Below are 23,282 nucleotides of genomic sequence, written 5' to 3' on the forward strand. Positions count from 1 at the left end.
AGGAGATCAGCCCTGGGATTTCTTTGGAAGGAATGATGCTAAAGCTGAAACTCCAGTACTTTGGCCACCTCATGCAAAGAGTTGACTCATTGGAAAAGACTCTGATGCTGGGAGGGATTGGGGGCAGAAGGAGAAGGGGATGACAGAGGATGAGATGGCTGGATGGCATCACTGACTCAATGGACGTGAATCTGAGTGAACTCCAGGAGTTGGTGATGGACAGGGAGGCCTGGCGTGCTGTGATTCATGGGGTCGCAAAGAGTCGGACACGACTGAGCGACTGAACTGAACTGATAAGATCATATGCTATTAGGGGATACAAAAAACCCTTTTCACAAAATTCAATACCCATTAATGATTGAAAACTCTCTGGAAAGTGGGCAAAGAGGGAACCCACCTCAACATAATAAAGGCTAAAAATGACAAACCCACAGCTAACATCATTCATAAAAGTGAAAAGCTGAAAGCATTCCCTCTAAGATCAGGAACAAGACAAGAACATCCGCTCTCACCACTTTTATTCAACATAGTTTTGGAAGTCCTAGCCATGGCAGTCAGAGAAGATAAAGGAACAAAAGGACTCCAGATAGGGAAAGAAGTAAAAGTATCACTGTTAGAAGATGACATAACACTACATACAGAAAATCCGAAAGATGCAACCACAAAACTACAACAATGGATTCAGTAAAGCTGCAAGATACAAAATTAATGCACAGGAACCTCTTGCATTTCAATACATTAACAATGAAAGAGCAGAAAGAGAAATTAATGAAATAATTCCACTTATCATGACATCAAAAGTAATAAAATACCTAGCATAAACCCACCTAAGCAGGCAGAAGACCTATACTCAGAAAACCATAAAATACTTATGAAAGAAATAAAAGATAAAACAGATACCAAATTCTTGGATTGGAAGAATCAATATTCTCAAAATGACTATACCACTCAAGGCAATCTACAGGTTCAATGCAATCCCCATCAAATTACCAAAGGCATTTTTTGCAGATGTAGAACAAAATTTTTTTTTAATTTGTATGGAGACACAAAAGACCCCAAAGAGCCAAAACAATTGTGAGAAAGAAAAACGGAGCTGGAAGAATCAAGCACTCCAACTTCAGACCATACTACAAAGCTATAGCAATCAAAACAGTATGGCACTGGCACAGAAACAGAAATACTGATCAATGGAACAGGACAGAACACCCAGAAATAAATCCACACACCTATAGTCAATTAATCTATGACAAAAGAGACAAGAATATACAATGGAGAAAAGTCTCTTCAGTAAGTGGTGTTGGGAAAACTGGATAGCTACCTGTAAAAGAATGAAATAAGAACATTCTCTAACACTAACACAAAAATAAACTCAAAATGGGTTAAAGACCTAAATATAAGAACAGATACTAAAAAAACCATTAAGAGGAAATCATAGGGAAAACACTCTTTAACAGAAATTTCAGAAATATCTTTTTCAATCTGTCTTTAGAGTAATGGAAATAAAACCACAAATAAACCAATGGACTAAAAAGAGCTACTATATGATCCAGCAATCCTATTCCTGGTCAAATGTCCAGAGAAAACCACATAATTTGAAAAGACACATGCATCCCAACGTTCACTGCAGCACTATTTACAATAGGCAGCACATGGAAGCAACCTAAATGTCCATCGACGGAGGAATGGTTTTTAAACAGTGCAGTACACATATACAATGGAATATTGCTCAGTCATAAAGAGATCAAAATAACGCCATTTGTGACAGCATGGATGGACTCCAAGATTGTAACACTAAGTGAAGTAAGTCAGAAAAAGACAAATATGATATTGCTTATATGAGGAATTTTAAAACATTGTACAAACGCATCTATTTACAGAACAAAAATGGTGCCACAGATGTAGAAAACAAACTTATAGTTACCAAGGGGGAAGCAGGGAAGGATAATTTAGGAGATCGTGATTGATATATACACACTACTATATATAACATAAATAACTAATAAGGTCCTACTACATAGCACTGAGCACTCTACTCAATATTGTGTAATGACCTATATGGGAACAGCACCTTAAAAAAAAGAGGATCTACACACGTGTATAGTTGATTCATTTTGCCATACAGCAGAAATTAACACATTATATCTACCATACTCCAATAAAAAGTAACTTAAAAAAATAAACAAAAAAGGGACCTAATTCAACACAGAAGCTTTTGCACGGCAAAAGAAACCATGAACAAAACATAAAGACAACCCACACAATGACAGAAAATATTTGCAAATGATGTAACCAAAAAGGGATTAGTCTCCAAAATTTACAAACAGCTTATGCAGCTCAATATCAAGAAAACGAACCACCCCATCAAAAAAATGGTCAGCAGGGGCTTTCGTGGTGGTTTAGTGGTTAAGGATCCACCTGCCAACACAGGGGACACAGGTTCGATCCCTGGTCCAGGAAGATCCCACATGCCATGGAACAAATAAGCGCATGTAACACAACTTCTGAGTCCACACACCACAGATACTGAAGTCCACAAGTCTAGAGCCGGTGCTCCGTAACGAGAGAAGCAACTGCAATGAGAAGCTCATGCACGCAGCGAAGAGCAGTCCCTGCTTGCCACAACGAGAGAAGGCACACACACAGCAAAGAAGACCCAGTGTAGCCAAGACTAAATGAATAAATGCATCTTTTTTAAAAAATGGGCCTACATAGGCATTATAGAGAGGACTTATACAGACATTTCTCCAAAGAAGACATACAGATGGCCAAGAGGCACATGAAAAGATGCTCTGCGTCGCAAATTGTTAAAGAAATGCAAATCAAAACTACAATGCAGTATCACCTCACAGCAGTCAGAATGGCCATCATCAAAAAGTCTATAAAGGAAAGAACACGATGGTGAAGGAGTAGGTGGACATGGAATACATCTCTCTCCACAGATATATCAGGAATACCCCTTCAGACACAGAAGTGCATGCAGAACACCAGCTCAGAGTGGACAGGAGTACCTGACCAGTGGAAAAGAATATACAGAACCATGAAAAACTCAGTAGGAGGAAGGAACTAGGGGGAAAAACAGGAGTGTCAGTAGGCCTGGACCTGCCCTTGGCAGGAGTCCAATCCCCACATCGGGGCAAGTGTCTGAGTCAGAGGAGGAACAGTGAAACAGCTGATTGTGTCAGGCTAAATGGAATGAGAATCAGACAGTCCTCGCTGCAGCAATATATACCCTGGACAGGGACACAAGTCCCCTGGAAAGCGCAGCGGCCGGGAGCTGGAGTTTAGGGACTGTGGAGCAATCCCAGGGCGAGGACTGCTGTTGACTTTGGAGAGACAGATCAAGGGGATGTAAGGGAGAAGACTGTGGTGGGAAATGCCTGTACAGGAAAGCTGCCATAGAAGCATAAAAGCCATAGAAGCAAGACAATACTGCTGAGTCATGAGTAAGGGGTCTCTCCCCCCACACCAGCACTGGCAGCTGAACAACAGAGAGGCTGGCCCATCAGTGCCTGATGCACTGAACTACAGAGTAGGACCCCACTCAGGGTGCCCCTTTAAGTGCCTGATGCACCGATCTACAGAGTAGGACCCCAGCCAGGGGGTGCCCCTCTAAGTGCCTGAGGCGCTGAACAACAGAGAAGGACCCCAGGCAAGGGAGCCCTCTAACTGCCTGAATGGGCAGAGCTACGGAGAAAGACAAGCAAAGAGGCCTTCTGATCGCCAGCTACAAAAGGCTCAAGAAAAAGACTCTGGTAGGGCCATAACTCCTAAGGCAGAGGCAGTCCATGTCCCTGCACACTTGGTGCCGCCAGGATCCCCATAAGCCAAACAGCCGCACCACCTTCACGCTCAACTCTAACTGGGGCAGAGCTGCCACAGGCAAAAGAAGTCTTGCATCTATGTGCGCAGGGTCACTTTGGTCGTGTCTGACTCTTTTAAGACCTTGTAGACCGTGGCCCGCCAGGCTTCTCTGTCAAGGAGGTGGGCTCTCCAGGCAAGAATACTAGAGCATATGGGCCAACAGTGGTTGCCGTACCCTTCTAGAGCACTGTATTTCCTGCTGCCCTAGCCGCCAACTCCCCTGAGTACCTGGTGCTGCCAGAACCCCTGCGACCCAAGCAGCTGCACCATTTCCACACCTGGCCCTCACAGGGGCCAAACCCAAGTCCTCCAGGGCAGCCTCAGGAGCAAACCCCAGTGGACGACCCACATGCAGAGCTGGAAATAAAATACCAATTGAAATCCAGGGGCAGTGAGGCTAAAGAAGAAGACCCAAAACCTTCCCACCAGCTGTACAAGCTGCAAATTAAATCCACACGATCACCTATGCAGACTCTGTGTCTATGGAATATATAAAAGGTCATTGCGAGTTCCCACAAAAGAAAATGCACTAGTTCTGATAGCTGGGGACATTGGAGGCAAGAACACACAGGAGTAGGCCCAGATTACAATCTGAGTTGTCCCCACAGCAGGTTCAGAGATCAGTCAGCACAGTGTTGGAGGGCATCCTAGGGAGGTGAGGTAGACTGTGACTCCCAGCGAGGGAAAAGACTCTGACAGCAGTGACTCAAGAAAAACATTAATTATTCTTCTGTTTTGACTTGTTCTGTAGATACTTTTGGATTTTTTCCTTTCCCCCCACTCTGTTGTAGTTGTCGATTTTATTGACACTATGAAATCTAATTAAGCTTTTGAGCTTTTTTTTTCCCCTCAGTCACATTTCTTATGGTTGTTATAAACCTCTGCCTCTATGCTGGGCTTGTGCAGTTCTGTGGAGTTTTCCTTTTTTTCTTTTTTAATTTTAATTTCTAATTTTTTAAACCTATTATTATTTTTTCTACATTTGTTCCTTTGTTTGCTTTTCCTACTGTTCTTTTCCCCTTGTAGTTAATCTTTAATGTATATAAATCTTCTTATCTATCTCTGTTTAACTTTGTGTATCTATTTTTTCTTTTCTTTCTTTCATCTTAAAATATTGGTTAGTTTTATTTTCATTGCTTTATTCCTCAATTGGAATCTTGCTTTAGTTAGTTTTGCTCTGGTAGATATAATTTTTGGTTTCCTTTGTTTGCCAGGTCAGTCTATTGTACTGTATTTCTGTTGGACTCTTTTGATCTTGCTATTGGGTGTATATGTATATGTGTATATTCAGTCACACTTTTTATTGCTGATATAAACCTCTGCCTCTACATTGGGCTTTTGCAGTTTTATGGAGTTTTCCTTTTTTTCTTCCTTTTTTATTTCTGCTTCTTTTTTTTTCTTCTTCTTCTATTCTTTTTTTATAATTTTAGTTTTTAATTTTTTTAAACCTATTATATTTTTTCTACATTTATTCCTTTGTTTGCCTTCCCTACTGTTCTTTTCCCCTTGCAGTTAAACTTTATATAAATCTTCTTCATCCACCTCTATTTAACTTTGCATATTTATTCTTTCTTTTCTTTCTTTCCCTTCTTCTCAACATATTTGTTAGTTTTAGTTTCATTGCTTTGTTACCCACTTGGCACCTTGCTTTAGTTTTGTTTTCCAGTTTGTGCTTTAGTTAGTTTTGTTCTTAACTGGTAAATATAGTTTCTGATTTCCTTTGTTCATCTGGTCAATCTACTACACTTTATTTTTGTTGGACTGTTTTGACTTTGCTCATGAGGGTATATGTATATGTGTATATTCCAATATTTTAATTATTATTTGCCTGATTTTGTCACTGTCATTTGGGGTTCATCTTTGGTTTCTCATTTTTGGATATTTGTCTTAATCTCACTAATGCCATAACAAACCACTTGTGGAATCTTCATTCCTGACCAGAGATCAAGCCCTGAGTCTTTGAAGTGGGAGCACTAACTCCAAGACCCTAGACTACCAAATAACTAACCTTAGAGAGTATCAAACAGTGAGAACAAACACAAAGGAAACCACTAGAATACAAGACCTGACCCAGCATCACCCAACTACCAACAGCACCCTGGGCAGGATGCCTCATCCAAACAACAAACAAAATAAAAATATAAACCCAATCATCAGCAGACAGGATTACCACCTCACTCAGCCTTGCCCATCAGAGGAAAAACAAACAAAAATCATACCCTACCAAACCGTACAAAACCACTGGACCAACCTAAAGAGGGCAGAAACCAAAAAGAAGAAAGAATTCAACCTTGAGGCCTGGGAAAAGGAGACCTCAAACACTATAAGTTAAAAAAAAAAAAGAAAAGAAAAGGCAGAGAAATATTACACAAATAAAGGAACACACTAGAAACACAGAAGTCCAAATAAATGAAGAGAAAACAGGCAAACTACCTGAAAAAGAACTCAGAACAGTGATGGTAAAGATGATCAAAAACCCTGAAAACAATATAGACAAAAGGCAAGAATCAATTAACAAAGACCTAGAAGAATTAAAGAATAAACATACAAACAGCACAATTACTGAAATTACAAATACTCTAGAAGGAATCAATAGCAGAATATCTGAAGCAGAAGAACGAATCAGTGAGCTGGAAGATAAAATGGTGGAAATAACTGCTGAAGAGCAGAATAAAGTAAAAAGAGTGAAAAGAGCTGAGGATAGTCTCAGAGACCTCTGGGACAGTATCAAATGCACCAATATTTGAATTATAGGGGTGCCAGAAGAAGAAGAGAAAAAGAAAGGGTATGAGAAAATTTTTGAAAGATTTTAGTTGAAAATTTCCCAAACATGGAAAAAGAAATAGTCAATCAAGTCCAAGAGGCCCAAAGAGTCCTATACAGGATAAACCCAAGGAGAAACACACCAAGACGCATACTAATCAAACTAACAAAGACTAAACACAAAGAAAGAATATTAAAAGCTGCAAGGGAAAAGCAACAAGTAACATACAAGGGAAACCCCTTACTTTTAACAGCTCTTTCAGCAGAAACTCTACAGGCCAGAAGGGAAAGGTAGGATATATTTAAAGTACTGAAAGGGAAAAATCTACAACCAAGATTACTGTACCCATCAAGGGTCTCATTCAAAATTGATGGAAAGATAAAAAGCTTTTCAGACAACCAAAAGTTAAAGACAATTCAGTACCACCAAATCAGCTTTACCACAAATGTTAAAGGGACTTATATAGTCAAGAAATACAAGAAAAGAAAAAAAGATCTACAAAGTGAACCCCAAATAATTAAGAAAATGGCAATAGGAACATATATATCAATAATTATTTTAAATGTAAATGGATTAAATGCTCCAACCAAAAGACACAGACTGGCTGAATGGATAGAAAAACAAGACACATATATATGCTGTCTATAAGAAAACCACTTCAGACCTGAAGACACATATAGTGAGAAAGTGAGAGGATGGACAAATATATTCCATGCAAATAGGAAGCAAAAGAAAGCTGGCGTAGCGATCCTCATATCAGACAAAATAGATCTTAAAGACTATTACAAGAGATAAGGAAGGACACTACATAATAATCGAGGGATCAATCCAATAAGACTTAACAACTATAAATATGTATGCACCCAGCATAGGAGCATCTCAATACATAATAACAGAGATAAAAGGAGAAATTGACAGTAACACAATAATACTAGGAGACTTTAACACTCCACTCACACCAATGGACACATCATCAAAACAGAAAATTAATAAGGAAGCACAAGTCTTAAATGATACATTAGATGAAATGGATCTCATTGATTGTACCTTCAGGACATTCCAACAAAATGCAGAAGAATACACCCTCTTCTCAAGTGCACATGGAACATTCTCCAGGAAAGACCATATCTTGGGTCACAAATCAAACCTCAGTAAATTAAAGAAAATTGAAATTGTATCAAGCATCTTCCAAACATGACGCTATGAGACTGGATATCAATTATGGGAAAAAAACTGTAAGAAATGCAAACACATGGAGATTAAACAACACATTTCTAAACAACCAACAGGTTAAGGTTACTGAAGAAATGAGAAAGGAAATAAAAAATTTTTCTAGAAACAAATGACAATGAAAACATGACAACTCGAAACCCATGGGATACAGCAAAAGCAGTTCTAATAGGGAAGTTTACAGCAACACAATCCTACCTCAAGAAACAAGAATAACACTCAAATAGACAACCTAACTTTACACCTAAAACAACTGGAAAAAGAAGAACAAAAAAAACCCAAAGTTAGTAGAAGGAAAGAAATCATAAAGATCCGAGCAGAAATAAATGAAAAAAAAAGAAAGAAAGAATAGTAAAGATTAATAAAACTAAAAGCTGGTTGTTTGAGAAGATAAAATTGAGACACCTTTAGCCACTCATCAAGAGCAAAAGAGAGAAGAATCAAATCAACAAAATTAGAAATGAAAAAGGACAGATTACAACAGACAATGAAGAAATACAAAGAGTTTTAAGAGTATTATGAACAACTGTATGGCAATAAAATGGATAACCTGAAAGAAATGGACAGATTCTTAGAAAAGATCAATCTTCCAAGCCTGAACCAACAAGAAATAGAAATTATGAGCAACTCAATTACAAGCACTGAAACTGACGCTGTGGTCAAAAATCTCCCAAAAAACAAAAGCCCAGGACCAGATATTTTCACAAGAGAATTCTATCAAACATTTAGAGAAGAGCTAATGCCTATCCTTCTAAACTCTTTCAAAACATTGCAGAGGAAGGAACACTTCTCCACACTCATTCTATGAGGCCGCCATCACCCTGATACCAAAACCAGGCAAAGACAACACAAAAAAAGAAAACTACAGGCCAATATCACTGACGAACATAGATGCAAAAATCCTCAGGAAAATTTTAGCAAACAGAATTCAGCAACATATCAAAATGCTCATACACCATGATCAAGTTGGGTTTATTCCAGGCATGCAAGGATTCTTCAATATATGCAAATCAACCAATGTGATACACCATGTTAACAGACTGAAAGATTAAAAACCATATGATCATCTCAAAAGATGCAGAAAAAGCCTTTGAAAAAATTCAGCACCCATTTATGATGAAAACTTGTCAAAAAATGGGCACAGAAGGAACCTACCTCAACACAGTGAAGGCCATATATGATAAGCCTACAGCAAACATTATTATCAGTGGTGAAAAACTGAAAGCATTCCCCCTAACATCAGGAACAAGACAAGGGTGTCCACTTTCACCACTATTATTCAACATAATTCTGGAAGTCCTAGCTACAGCAATCAGAGAAGAAAAAGAAATAAAAGGAATCCAGATCAGAAAAGAAGTAAAGCTCTCACTGTTTGCACACGACATGATACTATACATAGAAAACCCTAAAGATAGTATCAGAAAATTACTAGAGCAATCAGCGAATTTACCAAAGTTGCAGGATACAAAATCAATACACAAAATTCACTTGCATTTCTATATACTAACAATGAAAAATCAGAAAGAAATTAAGGAATTAATCCTATTCACAACTGCAACAAAAAGAGTTAAATACTTAGCAATAAACTTACCTAGGGAGACAAAAAAACTGTACACAGAAAATTATAAGACATTAATAAAAGAAATCAAAGACAACATAAACAAATTCCATGTTCCTGGGTAGGAAGAATCAATACTGTGGAAATGACTATACTACCAAATGCAATCTACAGATTCAATGTGTTCCCAGCAAATTATCGATGGCATTTTTCACAGAACTAGAACAAAAAATTTCACAATTCATATGGAAATACAAAGACTCCAAATGACCAAAGCAGTCTTGAGAAAGAATGGAGCTGAAGGAATCAACCTTCCTGACTTCAGATTATACTACAAAGCTACAGTCATCAAGACTACATGGTACTGGCACAAAAACAGAAATATAGACCAATGAAACAAGATAGAAAGCCAAGAAATAAACCCATGCACCAACGGGTACCTTATTTTTGACAAACAAGATATACAATGGGGCAAAGACAGCCTCTTCAATAAATGGTGGTGGGAAAACTGGATAGCTACAGGTAAAAGAATGAAATTAGAACACTTCCTAACACTACATAAAGATAAACTCAAAATGGATTAAAGACCTAAATATAAGACCAGAAACTATAAAACTCTTAGAGAAAAACAGAGGCAGATCACTCGAGGACATAAATCAAAGCAAGATCCTCTATGATCCACCTCCTAGAGTAACAGAAATAGAAACAAAAGTAAACAAGTGGGACCTGATTAAACTTCAGAGCTTTCGCACAGCAAAAGAAACCATAAGCAAGATGAAAAGACAACCCTCAGAACAGGAGATAAAAATAGCAAATGAAACAACTGACAAAGAATTCATTTCTAAAATATACAAGCAGCTCACACAACTCAATGCCAGGAAAACAAACAACCCAATCAAAAAGCAGGAAAAAGACCTTAACAGACATTTCTCCAAAGAAGACATACAGATGGCTAATAAACACATGAGAAGATGCTCAACATCACTCATTATTAGAGAAATGCAAATCAAAACTACAGTGAAATATCACCTCACACTGATCAGAATGGCCATCATCAACAAGTCTACAAACAATAAACGCTGGAGAGGGTGTGGAGAAAGGGAACACTCTTGCACTGTTGGTGGGAACATAAATTGATACAGCCACTATGGAAGATGGTATGGCGATTCCTTAAAACACTAGGAATAAAACCACCATATGACCCAGCAATTCCACTCCTAGGCATATACCCTGAGGAAACCAAAACTGAAAAAGACACATGTATCCCACTGTTCATTGCAGCACTATTTACATTAGCAAGAACATAGAAGAAACGTAAATGCCCATCAACAGATGAATGGATAAAGAAGTTGTGGTACATATACACAATGGAATATTATGCAGCCATAAAAAGGAATGCATTTGAGTCAGTTCTGATGAGGTGGATGATCCTAGAACCTATTAACAGAGTGAAGTGAGTCAAAAATAGATAAATATCATATTCTAGTGCATATATAACAGAACTGGACATGGAACAACAGACTGGTTCCAAATAGAAAAAGGAGTAAGTACCTCAAGGCTATATATTGTTACCCTGCTCATTTAACTTATATGCAGAGTATATCATGAGAAACGCTGGATGAAGCACAAGCTGGAATCAAGATTGCCGGGAGAAATGTCAATAATCTCAGATATACAGATGACAACACCCTGATGGCAGAAAGCGAAGAAGAACTAAAGAGCCTCTTTATGAAAGTTAAAGAGGAAAGTGAAAAAGTTGACTTAAAACTCAACATTCAGAAAACTAACATCATGGCATCTAGTTCCAAAATTTCATGGCAAATAGATGGGGAAACAGTGGAAACAGTGACAGACTTTATTTTTGAGGGCTAAAATGACCACATATGGGGACTGCAGCCATGAAATTAAGATACGCTTGCTCCTTGGAAGAAAAGTTATGACCAACCTAGACAGCATATTAAAAAGCAGAGACATTACTTTGCCAACAAAGGTCCATCTAGTCAAAGCTATGGTTTTTCCAGTAGTCATGTATAGATGTGAGAGTTGGACTATAAAGAAAGCTGAGAGCAGAAGAATTGATGCTTTTGAACTGTGGTGTTGGAGAAGACTCTTGAGAGTCCCTTGGACTGCAAGGAGATCCAACCAGTCCATCCTAAAGGAAATCAGTCCTGAATATTCATTGGAAGGACTGATGCTGAAGCTGAAACTCTGATACTTTTGCCACCTGATGCGAAGAATTGACTCATTGGAAAAGACCTTCATTCTCGGAAAGATTGAAGGCAGGAGGAGAAGGGGATGACAGAGGATGAGATGGCTGGATGGCATCACCGACTCAATGGACACGAGTTTGAGTAAGCTCTGGGAACTGGTGATAGACAGGGAAGCCTGGCGTGCTGCAGTCCACTGGGTTACAAAGAGTCGGACACGACTGAGTGACTGAACTGAACACATATATACAGAATCTAGAAGAATGGTACTGAAGGACTTATTTTCAGGACAGCAATGGAGAAGCACACATAGAGAATAGATTTATGGACATGGGGAGAGGGAAGGAGAGGGTGATATGTATGGAAAGAGTAACAGGGAAACTTATATTACCATATGTAAAATAGATAGCCAATGGGAATTTGCTGTATGGCTCAGGAAACTCAAACAGGGGCTCTGCATCAACTTAGAGGGCTGGGACGGGGAGGGAGATGGGAGAGAGGTTCAAAAGGGAGGGGATATATGTATACCTATTGCTGATTCATGTTGAGGTTTGACAGAAACAACAAAATTCTGTAAAGAAATTATCCTTCAATAAAAAAAAATAAAGTCTATAAACAATAAATGCTGGAGAGGATGTAGAGAAAAGGGAACCCTTCTACAGTGTTTTCATAGGAATATTAAATAATACAGCTACTATGGAGAACAGTATGGAGATTCCTTAAAAAACTTAGATAGAGCTACCATATGATCCAGCAATCCCACTCCTGGGCATACGTGTGTACCTATGTGCATGTTAAGTCACTTCAGTCATGCCCATCTCTTTGCAACCCCATGGACTGCAGCCTGCCAGCCTCCTCTGTCCATGGGATCCTCCAGGCAAGAATACTGAAGTGCGTTGCCATGCCCTCCTCCAGGGGACCTTTCCAACCCATAGATCAAACCCCTGTCTCTTATATCTCTTGAACAGGCAGGTGGGTTCTTTACCACTAGTGCCACTTGGGAAGCCACTCCTGGGCATAGATTCAGAGAAAACCATAACGATACATGCACCCCATGTTCACTGCAGCACCATTTACAATAGCCAAGACATGGAAGCAACCCAATGTCCACTGACAGAGGAATGGATAGAGTATGTACATGCAATGGAATATTAATCAGCCATTAAAAAGAATGAAATAATGCTATTTATAGAGATCACCATACTAACTGAAGTCAGACAAAGATTAATATTATACAGTACCCCTTATTGCAGACACTGAGAAAAATTATACAATTGAACTTATTTACAAACAGAAACACTCACAAACATAGAAAAATAGATTCATGCTTACCAGGGGAAAGGTGGGAGGGAGAGAGATAAACTGGGAATTTGGGATAAGGTGGATTTATTTAAAATCCCAAATTTTAAATAACACACTATATTTAAAACAGATGATCAACACGGAACTACTGTATAGCTCAGGGAACTCTACTCAATATTCTGTAATACCCTAAATGGGAAAATAATTTGCAAAAGAACAGATATGTGCATACATATTACTGAACCACTTTGCTCTAACACCTGAAAGTTACACAAAATTTTAAATCAACTATATACTCAACTATATACATCAAATAAAATTTTTCAATGTAACATCAAAACAAGATACCATTTACATCAGCACCCAAAACACTTATATACTTAGAAATAAGTCTAACAAAACATGAAGAAGATCTATATAAAATAAACTATGAAGCTGTGATAAAATCAAAGAACTAAATAAAGCCAAATTCTATGCTTATGAGTAGAACAATTCAATACTGTCAAGATGTCAGTCCTTCCAACTTGATCTACAGAATCAGTGCAATCCCAATCAAAATTCCAACAAGTTATTTTGTGGACATAAAGACAAAATGATTCTAAAATTTATACAGAGAAGCAAAGGACCCAGAATAGGCATCTCAATATTGAAGAACAAAGTTGCTCGACTGATACTACTCAACCTACACACTTACTACAAAGCTACAGTAATTAAGACAGTGTGGTACTAGCGAAACACACAAAGATCAATGAAACAGAGAGCCCAGAAATAGACTGACATACACTGTAAACTGAGGTTTGATCAAGCAGCGAAGACAATACAATGGAGCAGACAGTCTTTCAACAAGCAGTGCTAAAACAATGGGACAGCCACATGTAAAAAAGTCAACATGAATTTATTTTAAGGTCTGTATGACCTTAAAATCTTCACCAAAGTTAACTCAAAATGGTTCACAGATCTAAGTGTAAAGTACAAACCTTTATTAAATCCTAAAGGACCAAAGTACAAACCCTATTAAATCTAGGAAAAACCTGGATGACCATAGCTATGGAATGATTTTTTAGATACAACACTGTAGGTACAATCCGTGAAAGAACTGATGAGCAGGATTTCACTAAAATTTTCAAACTTCTGCTCTGCTAAAGACAATGTCAAACAAATAAGACAAGCCAGAGAATGGAAAGAATATTTGCAGAAGACATTTGATAAAGGCCTATTATCAAAAACATACAAAGAATACTTAAAATGCAAAAATGACAAATTAAAAAGTGGGCAAACAACCTAAACAGACACCTCACTTAAGAAGATACACAGATGGCGGATGAGCACAGGAAGAGACGCTGTCATCAACCACTGCTGCTGCTGCTCAGTCGCTTCAGCCCTCTCCGACTCTGTGCGGCCCCACAGACAGCAGCCCACCAGGCTCCCCCGTCCCTGGGATGCTCCAGGCAAGAACACTGGAGTGGGTTGCCATTTCCTTCTCCAATGCAGGACAGTAAAAAGTGAAAGGGAAGTGCTCAGTCATGTCATTTACCACTAGAGAATTGCAAATAAAACAATGAGATACTACTTCATACCTCTTAAAATAAACAAAATCCAAAACACAGACAACACGCTATCAAGGATGTGGAGCAACAGAAACTCATTCACTGCTAGTGGAAACGGAAAATGGTACAGCAACTTTAGAAGACAAGTTGGTTGGTTCCTTACAAAATTAAACATTCTTACCACACACTCTTACAGTTTGGCAGTTTCTTATATTAATAAAACTTGGCATGCTTTTACCAAATGATCTAATAATCATGATCTCTGGTATTGGCCCAAATGAACTGAAAACTCAGGTCCATGTAAAAGCCTGCACAAGATGTCTGTAATAGCTCTATTCCTAAGAGCCCCAACTGGGAAGCAACTAAGATATTCTTCAATAGCTTGAGTGGATAAATAAATACTGGTACATCCAAACAATGGCATATTATTCATCTCTAAAAAGAAATGACCTAAAAAAAAAAAAAAAAAGAAATGACCTATCAAGCCACAAAACGACCTGGAAGAAACCTAAATGCATATTACTGAGTGAAAGAAGCCAATCTGAAAAGGCCATATGCTACATGATCCCAACAGTACAACATTCTAGAAAAAGCAAAACTATTGAGACAGTAAAAAAGATCAGCAATGGCCACGGGTTAGAGGGGGAGGAGAGATGAACAGACAGAACACAGAAGATCTTCAGGGCAGTGAAACGATTCTGTAGGATCCTCCAACAATCGATACGTGCCATTACACACTTGTCAAAACCTACAGGATGCACAATACCAAGGACAGAACCTAATTATGGGCACTGAGTGATAATGATGTGTCAGTGTGGGCTCATCAATTGTATTGTACCACTCTGGTGGGAGATGCTGATAGTGGTGAGGAGGGCAGTGGGGGAAAGGGGGTAGTATTTGGGAACACTCAGTACTTCTCACTTGATTTTGCTATGAACCTAAAAAAGCTCTAAAAAAACAAAAGTTTATTAAATAAAAAATAAAGAAAAAAATGAAGGTTTTCTTAAACTGCAGCTGAGTTAATAGAGAGTAATAAAGACATTTTTGGTTTCCCTGCACTCATCCAAGGAAGAAAATTTTCCTAAGAAGCAATTTTTGTAAACAATACAAAATTCTGCTTTATTCTGGTGTATATCAAACAATGAAAACAAATCTTTCCTTATTGCTAATTTTTGAAGACAACAGCAAAGAGAAACAAGTGTTCATGTGTAACAATGTCACCGCATTTGTCTGATGCTCTGGAGTAAAACCAGCTCACATCCTTGCATTTATCTCCCTATAATACCGCCACCCCTCCCTTCCTGAAATTCTAGTCCACAGGTGTACTTCTCAGAGAATAACCTTAGAGATGATGCACAAACCTTTTCCATCACGAGGAGGGGCTCCCTTTGCTTTAAAACTGTCCGCTGGTGCCTTTGTGTCTGTTTCCAAAGCAATGCTTAGCTGTATCTCAGACTTGAACTTGGTGTATTTATTACTCAGCAATTGGTACCATTTTGGTGCCTAGAGAGTAACAAAAAAAGCAAAACTCCTTAATAGTTAATAGGAAATAAACAGTAGTGGGAAATGTTCTATAAGGTTGCAAATATATTTCCTGTAGTTTCTCAGAACTTCCTCCTCTTTTAAAGTATTTTCCCCCCACATTTTCTTCAAAATAAATGAATCTTGCTTAGGAAACTAACAGTTTCCTGTTGAAAAAAAAAAAAAACAAGCAAAAGTTTAGATTGCCTTGCTTGTTTTTATCCTATGCTTCAACAGGTATGTGTACTTCTATCTTCACTCATATCATCTGTCTTACTTCACCCCTTATAACAACAACAAAGACTATCAGTTTTCTAATTTCTAACCGCTAATTTTTCACTTTTTCTGTTATACCTTTTCTGCCTGCCACATTTCTGCTTTGTTCTGTTTATTTCAAATCAGGAAAAGAAGAGCTTAGTGTTAATGAAAGCACAAACAAAATACTAAAGTAAGGTCTCCTGGTAGAGTTCTGGGGTATGAGCCATGTATTTGACTGATATCAAAATATAAAAGCTTTCTCACAGAATGAGGAATCCTGAAATACCTGAATAGCCACCCCCTCCCCTCAAACCCAAGAGTAATCTCAGGAATTCTAATACCCCAATCAGCCTGCAAAATCTCATGGCCCAAGATCACATGTACCATCAGTGCAGGGGCACCATTTCAGTCCCTATAAACAGCATTCTTACTCTGAACACTGTAACAGAAAGGCAAAGGAACTGGAGATCAGAACCAGAAACTGCGGCTTTATATTCAAACTATGTTTACAGGTAAAATAGGATGAAATAGACCATATGTATTTTTTTAAATCCATAACCAAGTTTTTTTTAAGGCAAAAGCTCAGAGTTTGTTGCTGTATTCATAACAGATATTTTCTAACTGTAAGCATTAGCCTAAAACAAAAAGACTTTTATTTGCTCGCAGAATTTATGATATTTTTTATTTTCCTGGTATTACCTCAGAAAAACAAATCTGGTCTCTTCTGTTTGTGTTTATTTACGGAGAATCAATTTACCCTGAAATTAAAATATTCTACTATCCAACTTCAAATATTTCTGCTGGCAAACAAAAAACATTAAGCAAGACAATATTTAGTTTTCCCAACACTAACATATTTTTGAAACCTTCCTCTTTAACTCTGTTCACCAACATGAAGCCTAACTGCCCTAAAGGACTAAGCAGGTGAAGGCCACGCCAAGAGCATTTAGAGACGCGAGTGTGGCTCGGACACCCTTCTCTTCAGAGGAGCCACCTGCTCTTTAACCAGAGAAACTATACAAGTATTCCAGGCCTAAGCCTAGAAGGAAAACCTTTCCCAGGACTTGGGGGGAAGAGAGGTGACCCAAGGATGGAGGAGAAACAAGTCCTTTTTATAAAGCATTTCCGTTTCTTTTGAATAGTTCCAAATTTGGGCCAGACTGCCTGGCTTATTTGCAATTACACACACACTCTCGGAGATATAGTAAGGTGGGTCCCAGACGACCACGACAAATTGACTATTGCAATAAAGGGAGCCGTACAAGTTTTGGGGCCTCCCAGTGCGTACAGAAGTTCTGTTGACACTATACTGTAGTTTAAGAGTACAGCAGCATTATGCCTAAAGAAAACGTGTGTACCTTATTTTAAAAATACTTTATTGCTAAAAAATGCTAACCATCAGCTAAGCCTTCAGTGAGTCATAATTTTCTTACAATAGTAACATCAAAGATCACTGATCATAGATCATTGTAATGATGAAAATGTTTGAAATACTCCTGTTATGAAAATGTGAGCAAATGCTGCTGGAAAACGGCTCCAACAGATCTCCTTGACAACCAGTTGTCACAATTGGTTTTTTTTAAAATAAAAGCATATCTGTGAAGCATAATCAACTGAAGTGCCATAAAAATGAGGTATGCCTTTATCTTTCTACCAGGAACAGAAATGTCAGTAACAGATAAATTTTCCTTCACAGAATCCTCATTTAAGATCCAAATCCATCAAGGACTTTAAAATAAGAGAGAATATTTTTTTACTTTATTTTCTGAAGAAAGTAGGACCAAAAAAATGTCATTAAGAAAAACTGAAACTAAGAACTTCTAAAGTCAGTAACATACAAAAAAAGTTGTAAGATACTTTAAAAGACCTAAGAAGCATTTTCAATAACAAAAGCATAATCAAGACCCTGAGCTGTTTTACCATCTTGCCAAGGGGATACTATTTACATAACAAATGTGTTTCAAGAAGTTCCCTTACTCTTAAGTAATACAAAAGGCATGCCAGGAGCAGGAAGCCGGGACACCAATTAGAGGGCTGCTATGAAAGCCGGCAAAATTCAGGTTTAAACTGAAAGAAGTAGGGAAAACCACTAGGCCATTCAGGTATGACCTAATTCAAATCCCTTATGATTATACAGTGGAGGCGATGAAGAGATTCAATGGATTTGATCTGACAGAGTGCCTGAAGAACTATGGACAGAGGTTCGTAACATTGTACGGGAGTTAGTGAGTTAGTGACCAAAATTATCCCAAAGAAAAAGAAATTTAAGAAGGCAAAGTGTTTGTCTGAGGAGGCTTTACACATAGCTGAGGAAAGAAGAGAAGCAAAAAGCAAGAACGGGGAAGATATACCCAACTGAATGCAGAGTTCCCAGAGAATAGCAAGGAGAGATAAGAAGGGCTTCTTAAATGAACCATGCAAAGTAGAGGAAAACAACAGAATGGCAAAGACTAGGGATCTCTTCAAGAAAATCAGAGATACCAGGGGAATATTTCATGCAAGGACGGGCACGATAAGACAAAACAGTAAGGACCAAACAGAGGCAGAAGAGATTTAAAAGAAGTAACAAGAATACACAGAAGAACTATACAAAAAATTCTTAATGACCCAGATAACCACGATGGTGTGGTCACTCACCTAGAGCCTGACACGTTGGAGTCTGAAGTTAAGGGGGCCTTAGGAAGCAACACTATAAACAAGGCTAGTGGAGGTGATAGAATTCCAGCTGAGCTATTTCGAATCCTAAAAGATGATGTTGTTAAAGTTCTGCACTCAATATGTCAGTAAATTTGGAAAACTCAGCAATGGCCACAGCACTGGGAAAGGTCAGTTTTCATTACAATCCCAAGGAAAGGCAGTGCCAAAGAATGTACAAATTAGGGTAAAATTTCATTCATTTAGCATGCTAGTAAAGTTATGCTCAAAATCCTTCAAGCAAGGCTTCTGCAGTATGTGAACCAAGAACTTCCAGACGTACAAGCTGGGTTTAGAAAAGACAGAGGAACCAGAGATTAAATTGCCAACATTTGTTGGAACATAGACAAAGCAAGGGAATTCAAGAAAAAATCTACCTCTGCTTCATTAACCAGGCTAAAGTCTTTGACTGCATGGATCATAACAAACTGTGGAAAATTCTTAAAGAGATGGAAATACCAGACCACCTTCCCTATCTCCTGAGAAACCTGTATGCGGGTTCAGAAGCAAAAGTCAGAACCTTACAGGGAACAACTGACTGATTCAAAACTGGGAAAGGAGTACAATAAGGCTGTATATTGTCACCCTGTTTATTTAACTTATATGCAGAGTACATTATGGAAAATGCCAGACTGGATGAATCACAAGCTGGAATCAAGACTGCCATGAGAAATATCAACAACCTCAGACATGCAGAAAATACCACTCTAGTGGCAGAAAGAGAAGAACCAAAGAGCCTCTTGATGAGGGTGAAAGGGAAGAGTGAAAAAGTTGGCTTAACTCTCAAACAGCAAAAATCACGGTATCTGGTCCTATCACTTCATGGCAAATAGAAGGAGAAAAACATGGAAGCAGTGACAGACTTTATTTTCTTGGGCTACAAAATCACTGAAGATGACTGCAGCCATGAAATTAAAAGATGCTTGCTCCTTGGAAGGAAAGGAATGACAAACCTTGACAGTGTAAGAAAAAGTAGAGACATCATTTTGACCATAAAGGTCCATATAGCCAAAGCTATGATTTTTCCAACAGTCATGTATGGAAGAGAGAGTTGGACCGTAAAGAAGGCTGAGTGCCAAAAAACTGATGCCTTTGAATTATGGTGCTGGAGAAGACTCTTGAGAGTCCGTTGGACTGCAAGGAGATCAAACCAGTCGATCCTCAAGGAAATCAACCCTGAATATTCACTGGAAGGACTGCGCTGAAACTGAAGCGCCAATACTGTGGCCGTGTGATGTGAAGAGATGACTCACTGGAAAAGACCCTGATGCTGGGAACAACTGAAGGCAAAAAGAGAAGAGAGCAGCAGAGGATGAAATGGTCATATAGCACCACTGACGAAATGGTTAGACAGCATCACCGGCTCAATGGACATGAACCTGAGCAAACTCTGGGAGATAACGAAGGACAGGGAAGCCTGGTGTGCTGCAGTCCATGGGGTCACAAAGAGTTGGACATGACTTAGTGGCTCAACAACATGACAGCCTCGGTAAGTGGCTTGAGATGGCAGCATGAAATGCAGGATATTAGATGGATTGGGAGGGAAAACCAACTGGAAAGGGTTGGCTCTGGAGGCCAGGAAAGGGAAGTGTCAAGGAAGACGTCTGGAAGGAGAGCAGTGACCATCACTGAAGTGCCGGAAGCCAGTGTGAGGAATCCCGCCCGTGACAAGGTCATGAGGAAGGAAGCTGACATACGCAAGGCGTGCTCAGACTTCAGGGACCCCTCTGGAAATTCCTAAGCATGTACCCCAACAAAAATCTGCCGGCTTTTGTGCTCTGCTTTTCCACTCTTCTGACATTTTCTGGAAAAAGTCAATTCAGGGCTTTAGTCTTCTGCATTTGAAAGAGTGTTTCAATCCAAAAAAAACCCTCTGATGGCTTTCTAGCCTGCCTGCAGGACTCATACAGCTGCGCGTGTGATTGTTTGAGGCCTCCTAACCACAGGAGGCACAGGAAGCTTAAAACATCCTAGGAATGTAGGGGCTTCCGAAGAGTCAAAATCTTTAGAATAGGACTGATTAAAAGTTTCATTTGTTGAGTCAATGCTTGCTGCCAAATTTTCATATCCTTTATTTTGAGATATAGTTGGTATATAGAAAAACAAGTAGTAGACCTGGTATTAGCAACATTAGATCTTTGAGTTAAGTACCTTCTTTGTTATATCCCACTACACCTTTGTTCTATAGAGATGTAACTTTAATGCTTTAAGGAGATGGAGATTAAAGAAAAACACTTCAGGGGAAACAAAATTAACATTCATTAAGGAAGAGAGCCGAAAAGTGTTAACAAGCCTCTTGGCCAGACGATAATGTCAATCACCTGAGACCTTTTGTATACAAAATGATGTATAGAAAGAGTCTGGGCTGCGAACGCTACATAATTTTGTGTTACCCATTGATCTCCATGTTTTACCAAAAGTATAAAAGGCCTTCTGAACAATAAAGGATCGGACCAGTTTCTCGGACCAGTTTCTCGAACTAGTCTCTCGGCCTGGTTTCTTGGGACTCTGGCTCCCCCCATGTCTTTCTCTCCCTTTCTTCTTCTCTCCCTTTCCTTCTCTCTGCTCTTTACTAACTTCAGGCTGAATCTCCACCTGGGGCGCGGAGGCTCGCCAGGTCTACTTACTTGCCCTGGCTGTTAAGACCCGCACGAAAGGGAGCTCAAGGCGAGGCACCCTTAGATATTCAAGCGGGCGCCGGTGGCCCAACGTAGATGGTGCAAATTCCTTGTCTGGAATTTTATTGGCCTTCCGCGTAAACCAAGCTATTCAGCCCTCTTCCTCCACTTAATCTTCTTACTACACTATAGTTTCTTAATCTGATCTTACATTAATAAATAAACAAGTCTTTCCACGCCAACGCCGTCCACCCTTCGAATTCCCTGGATCCACCGGGGCTGGACCCCGGCACTGAAGCAAGGAACTCTAAAAGAGGAGCACTCTGAAGGTGGAGCGCAGGAGCTGAACACGTTAAACTTAAAGGTCACAGCAACTTGAACACAGATTTGAACTCAGAAGTTTCTTTGAGAGATAGGTCTAGGTCAGAGGAAGGATCAAAAGGTCAGGATTTTCTAAACCAAATTCACCGTAAGAACTAAGAGCTACCATACCATATACCATGGTAGGAGCGCACGACCTATTAGGTCTAACAGTCCATGTCCTTTCAATCAGTCTCTTATCTACTGAAAATAACTGACAGAATCAGTAACAAAACATCAAAAGGTCAGTACCTGCTTTGTTTCTTGAGCAGTTCTTAAGTCTAGAACAACATAACCAATGGTTTCTCTGGCTGAAGTTAAAGGATCCAAGGCAAAACACTGCAGTTTGATAGGAGTACGCTGTAGCCTGTAACATAACAATTCATGTGATACATAAAATCACTTTTGCTTAATACTGAACTTCCTATTAGCTTTGAAAAAGCTACTTACTACTATTCAAGACAACTATTATTTCGTTGGATAACCTATATCTATTCTGTACTTTCTAAAAAACTCTTCAACTGGCATGAACTACTAATTATGTCTACTTATCTGTCTACCAACTAATACACAAAACATGTCAAAAAAAGAGAGAGACTTTAAGTCTCTCTCATCCAAGAAGCTAACATCTAGGCCAATGTTTCTCAAGCTTATGCGACACACAGAATGCTTTCAAAGTCAAAAATTACCATTAATCCTCAAGACTGATTTAAAATTGTTTTTCTTAGACTTACACACATAAAGCTTCGAATACACATATATACGCTTTTTTTAATAGATTTTTTTTTATGTAGATGAAAGAAATCTTTATTGAATCTGTTACAATATTGCTTCTGTTTAATGTTTTAGGCTTACGGCCCTGAGGCACGGATCTTAGCTCCCAGCCTAGGGATGGAACCTGCGCCCCTGCACTCGAAGACAGTCCTAACTACTGTACTGCCAGGGAAACCCCTCTGTATATGCTTACAACTCTTTCTGTTGCTGAAAAAAAAATGAAATGAACTTAAGAGTTCAATGTCACAACATCGTAAAGTGTTAAAATTAAGTTAAAAACAATTCAGTGTAATATATGATAAGATCATGCAAGCATGAGCTTGACTTGTGCAACATGGCTTGAGTCTGGAACCCCTACACATACAATAAGCGGGATGGATTTTGCCATCACTGCCACTATCTAATGGAATGACTATGAACCCTGCACTGGGCACAAAAATCATCATTTATATTTATCTGTGTTATTTTGTCAGTCTACTAAATACAGAGTGGTGCCACTTTATACTGACACAATCATATACACAAGCACCAATGCAGGCACTAATATCTCAATATGAAGACGCTGTCTGAGCAGATATTCCAGAAGTC

General features: G+C 38.8%; 1 protein-coding gene across 3 annotated transcripts in view; it reads right to left on the reverse strand.

The window, feature by feature from the left end:
- CEP120 (centrosomal protein 120) overlaps positions 1 to 23,282 on the reverse strand; it is an 86,087-nt gene that overhangs the window by 54,542 nt on the left and 8,263 nt on the right. For all 3 annotated transcript variants that reach the window (XM_018050684.1, XM_018050682.1, XM_018050683.1), the window contains exons 4-5: positions 22,173 to 22,287; positions 15,831 to 15,972 (exon numbers count right to left, since the gene is read on the reverse strand). In XM_018050684.1, the coding sequence (XP_017906173.1) occupies positions 15,831 to 15,972; positions 22,173 to 22,287 (257 nt within the window). The remainder of the gene's footprint in view (positions 1 to 15,830; positions 15,973 to 22,172; positions 22,288 to 23,282) is intronic.

The sequence above is a fragment of the Capra hircus genome, chromosome 7 (genome assembly GCF_001704415.2).
Source record: "Capra hircus breed San Clemente chromosome 7, ASM170441v1, whole genome shotgun sequence".
In the NCBI taxonomy this organism is placed as follows: Eukaryota; Metazoa; Chordata; class Mammalia; order Artiodactyla; family Bovidae; genus Capra; species Capra hircus.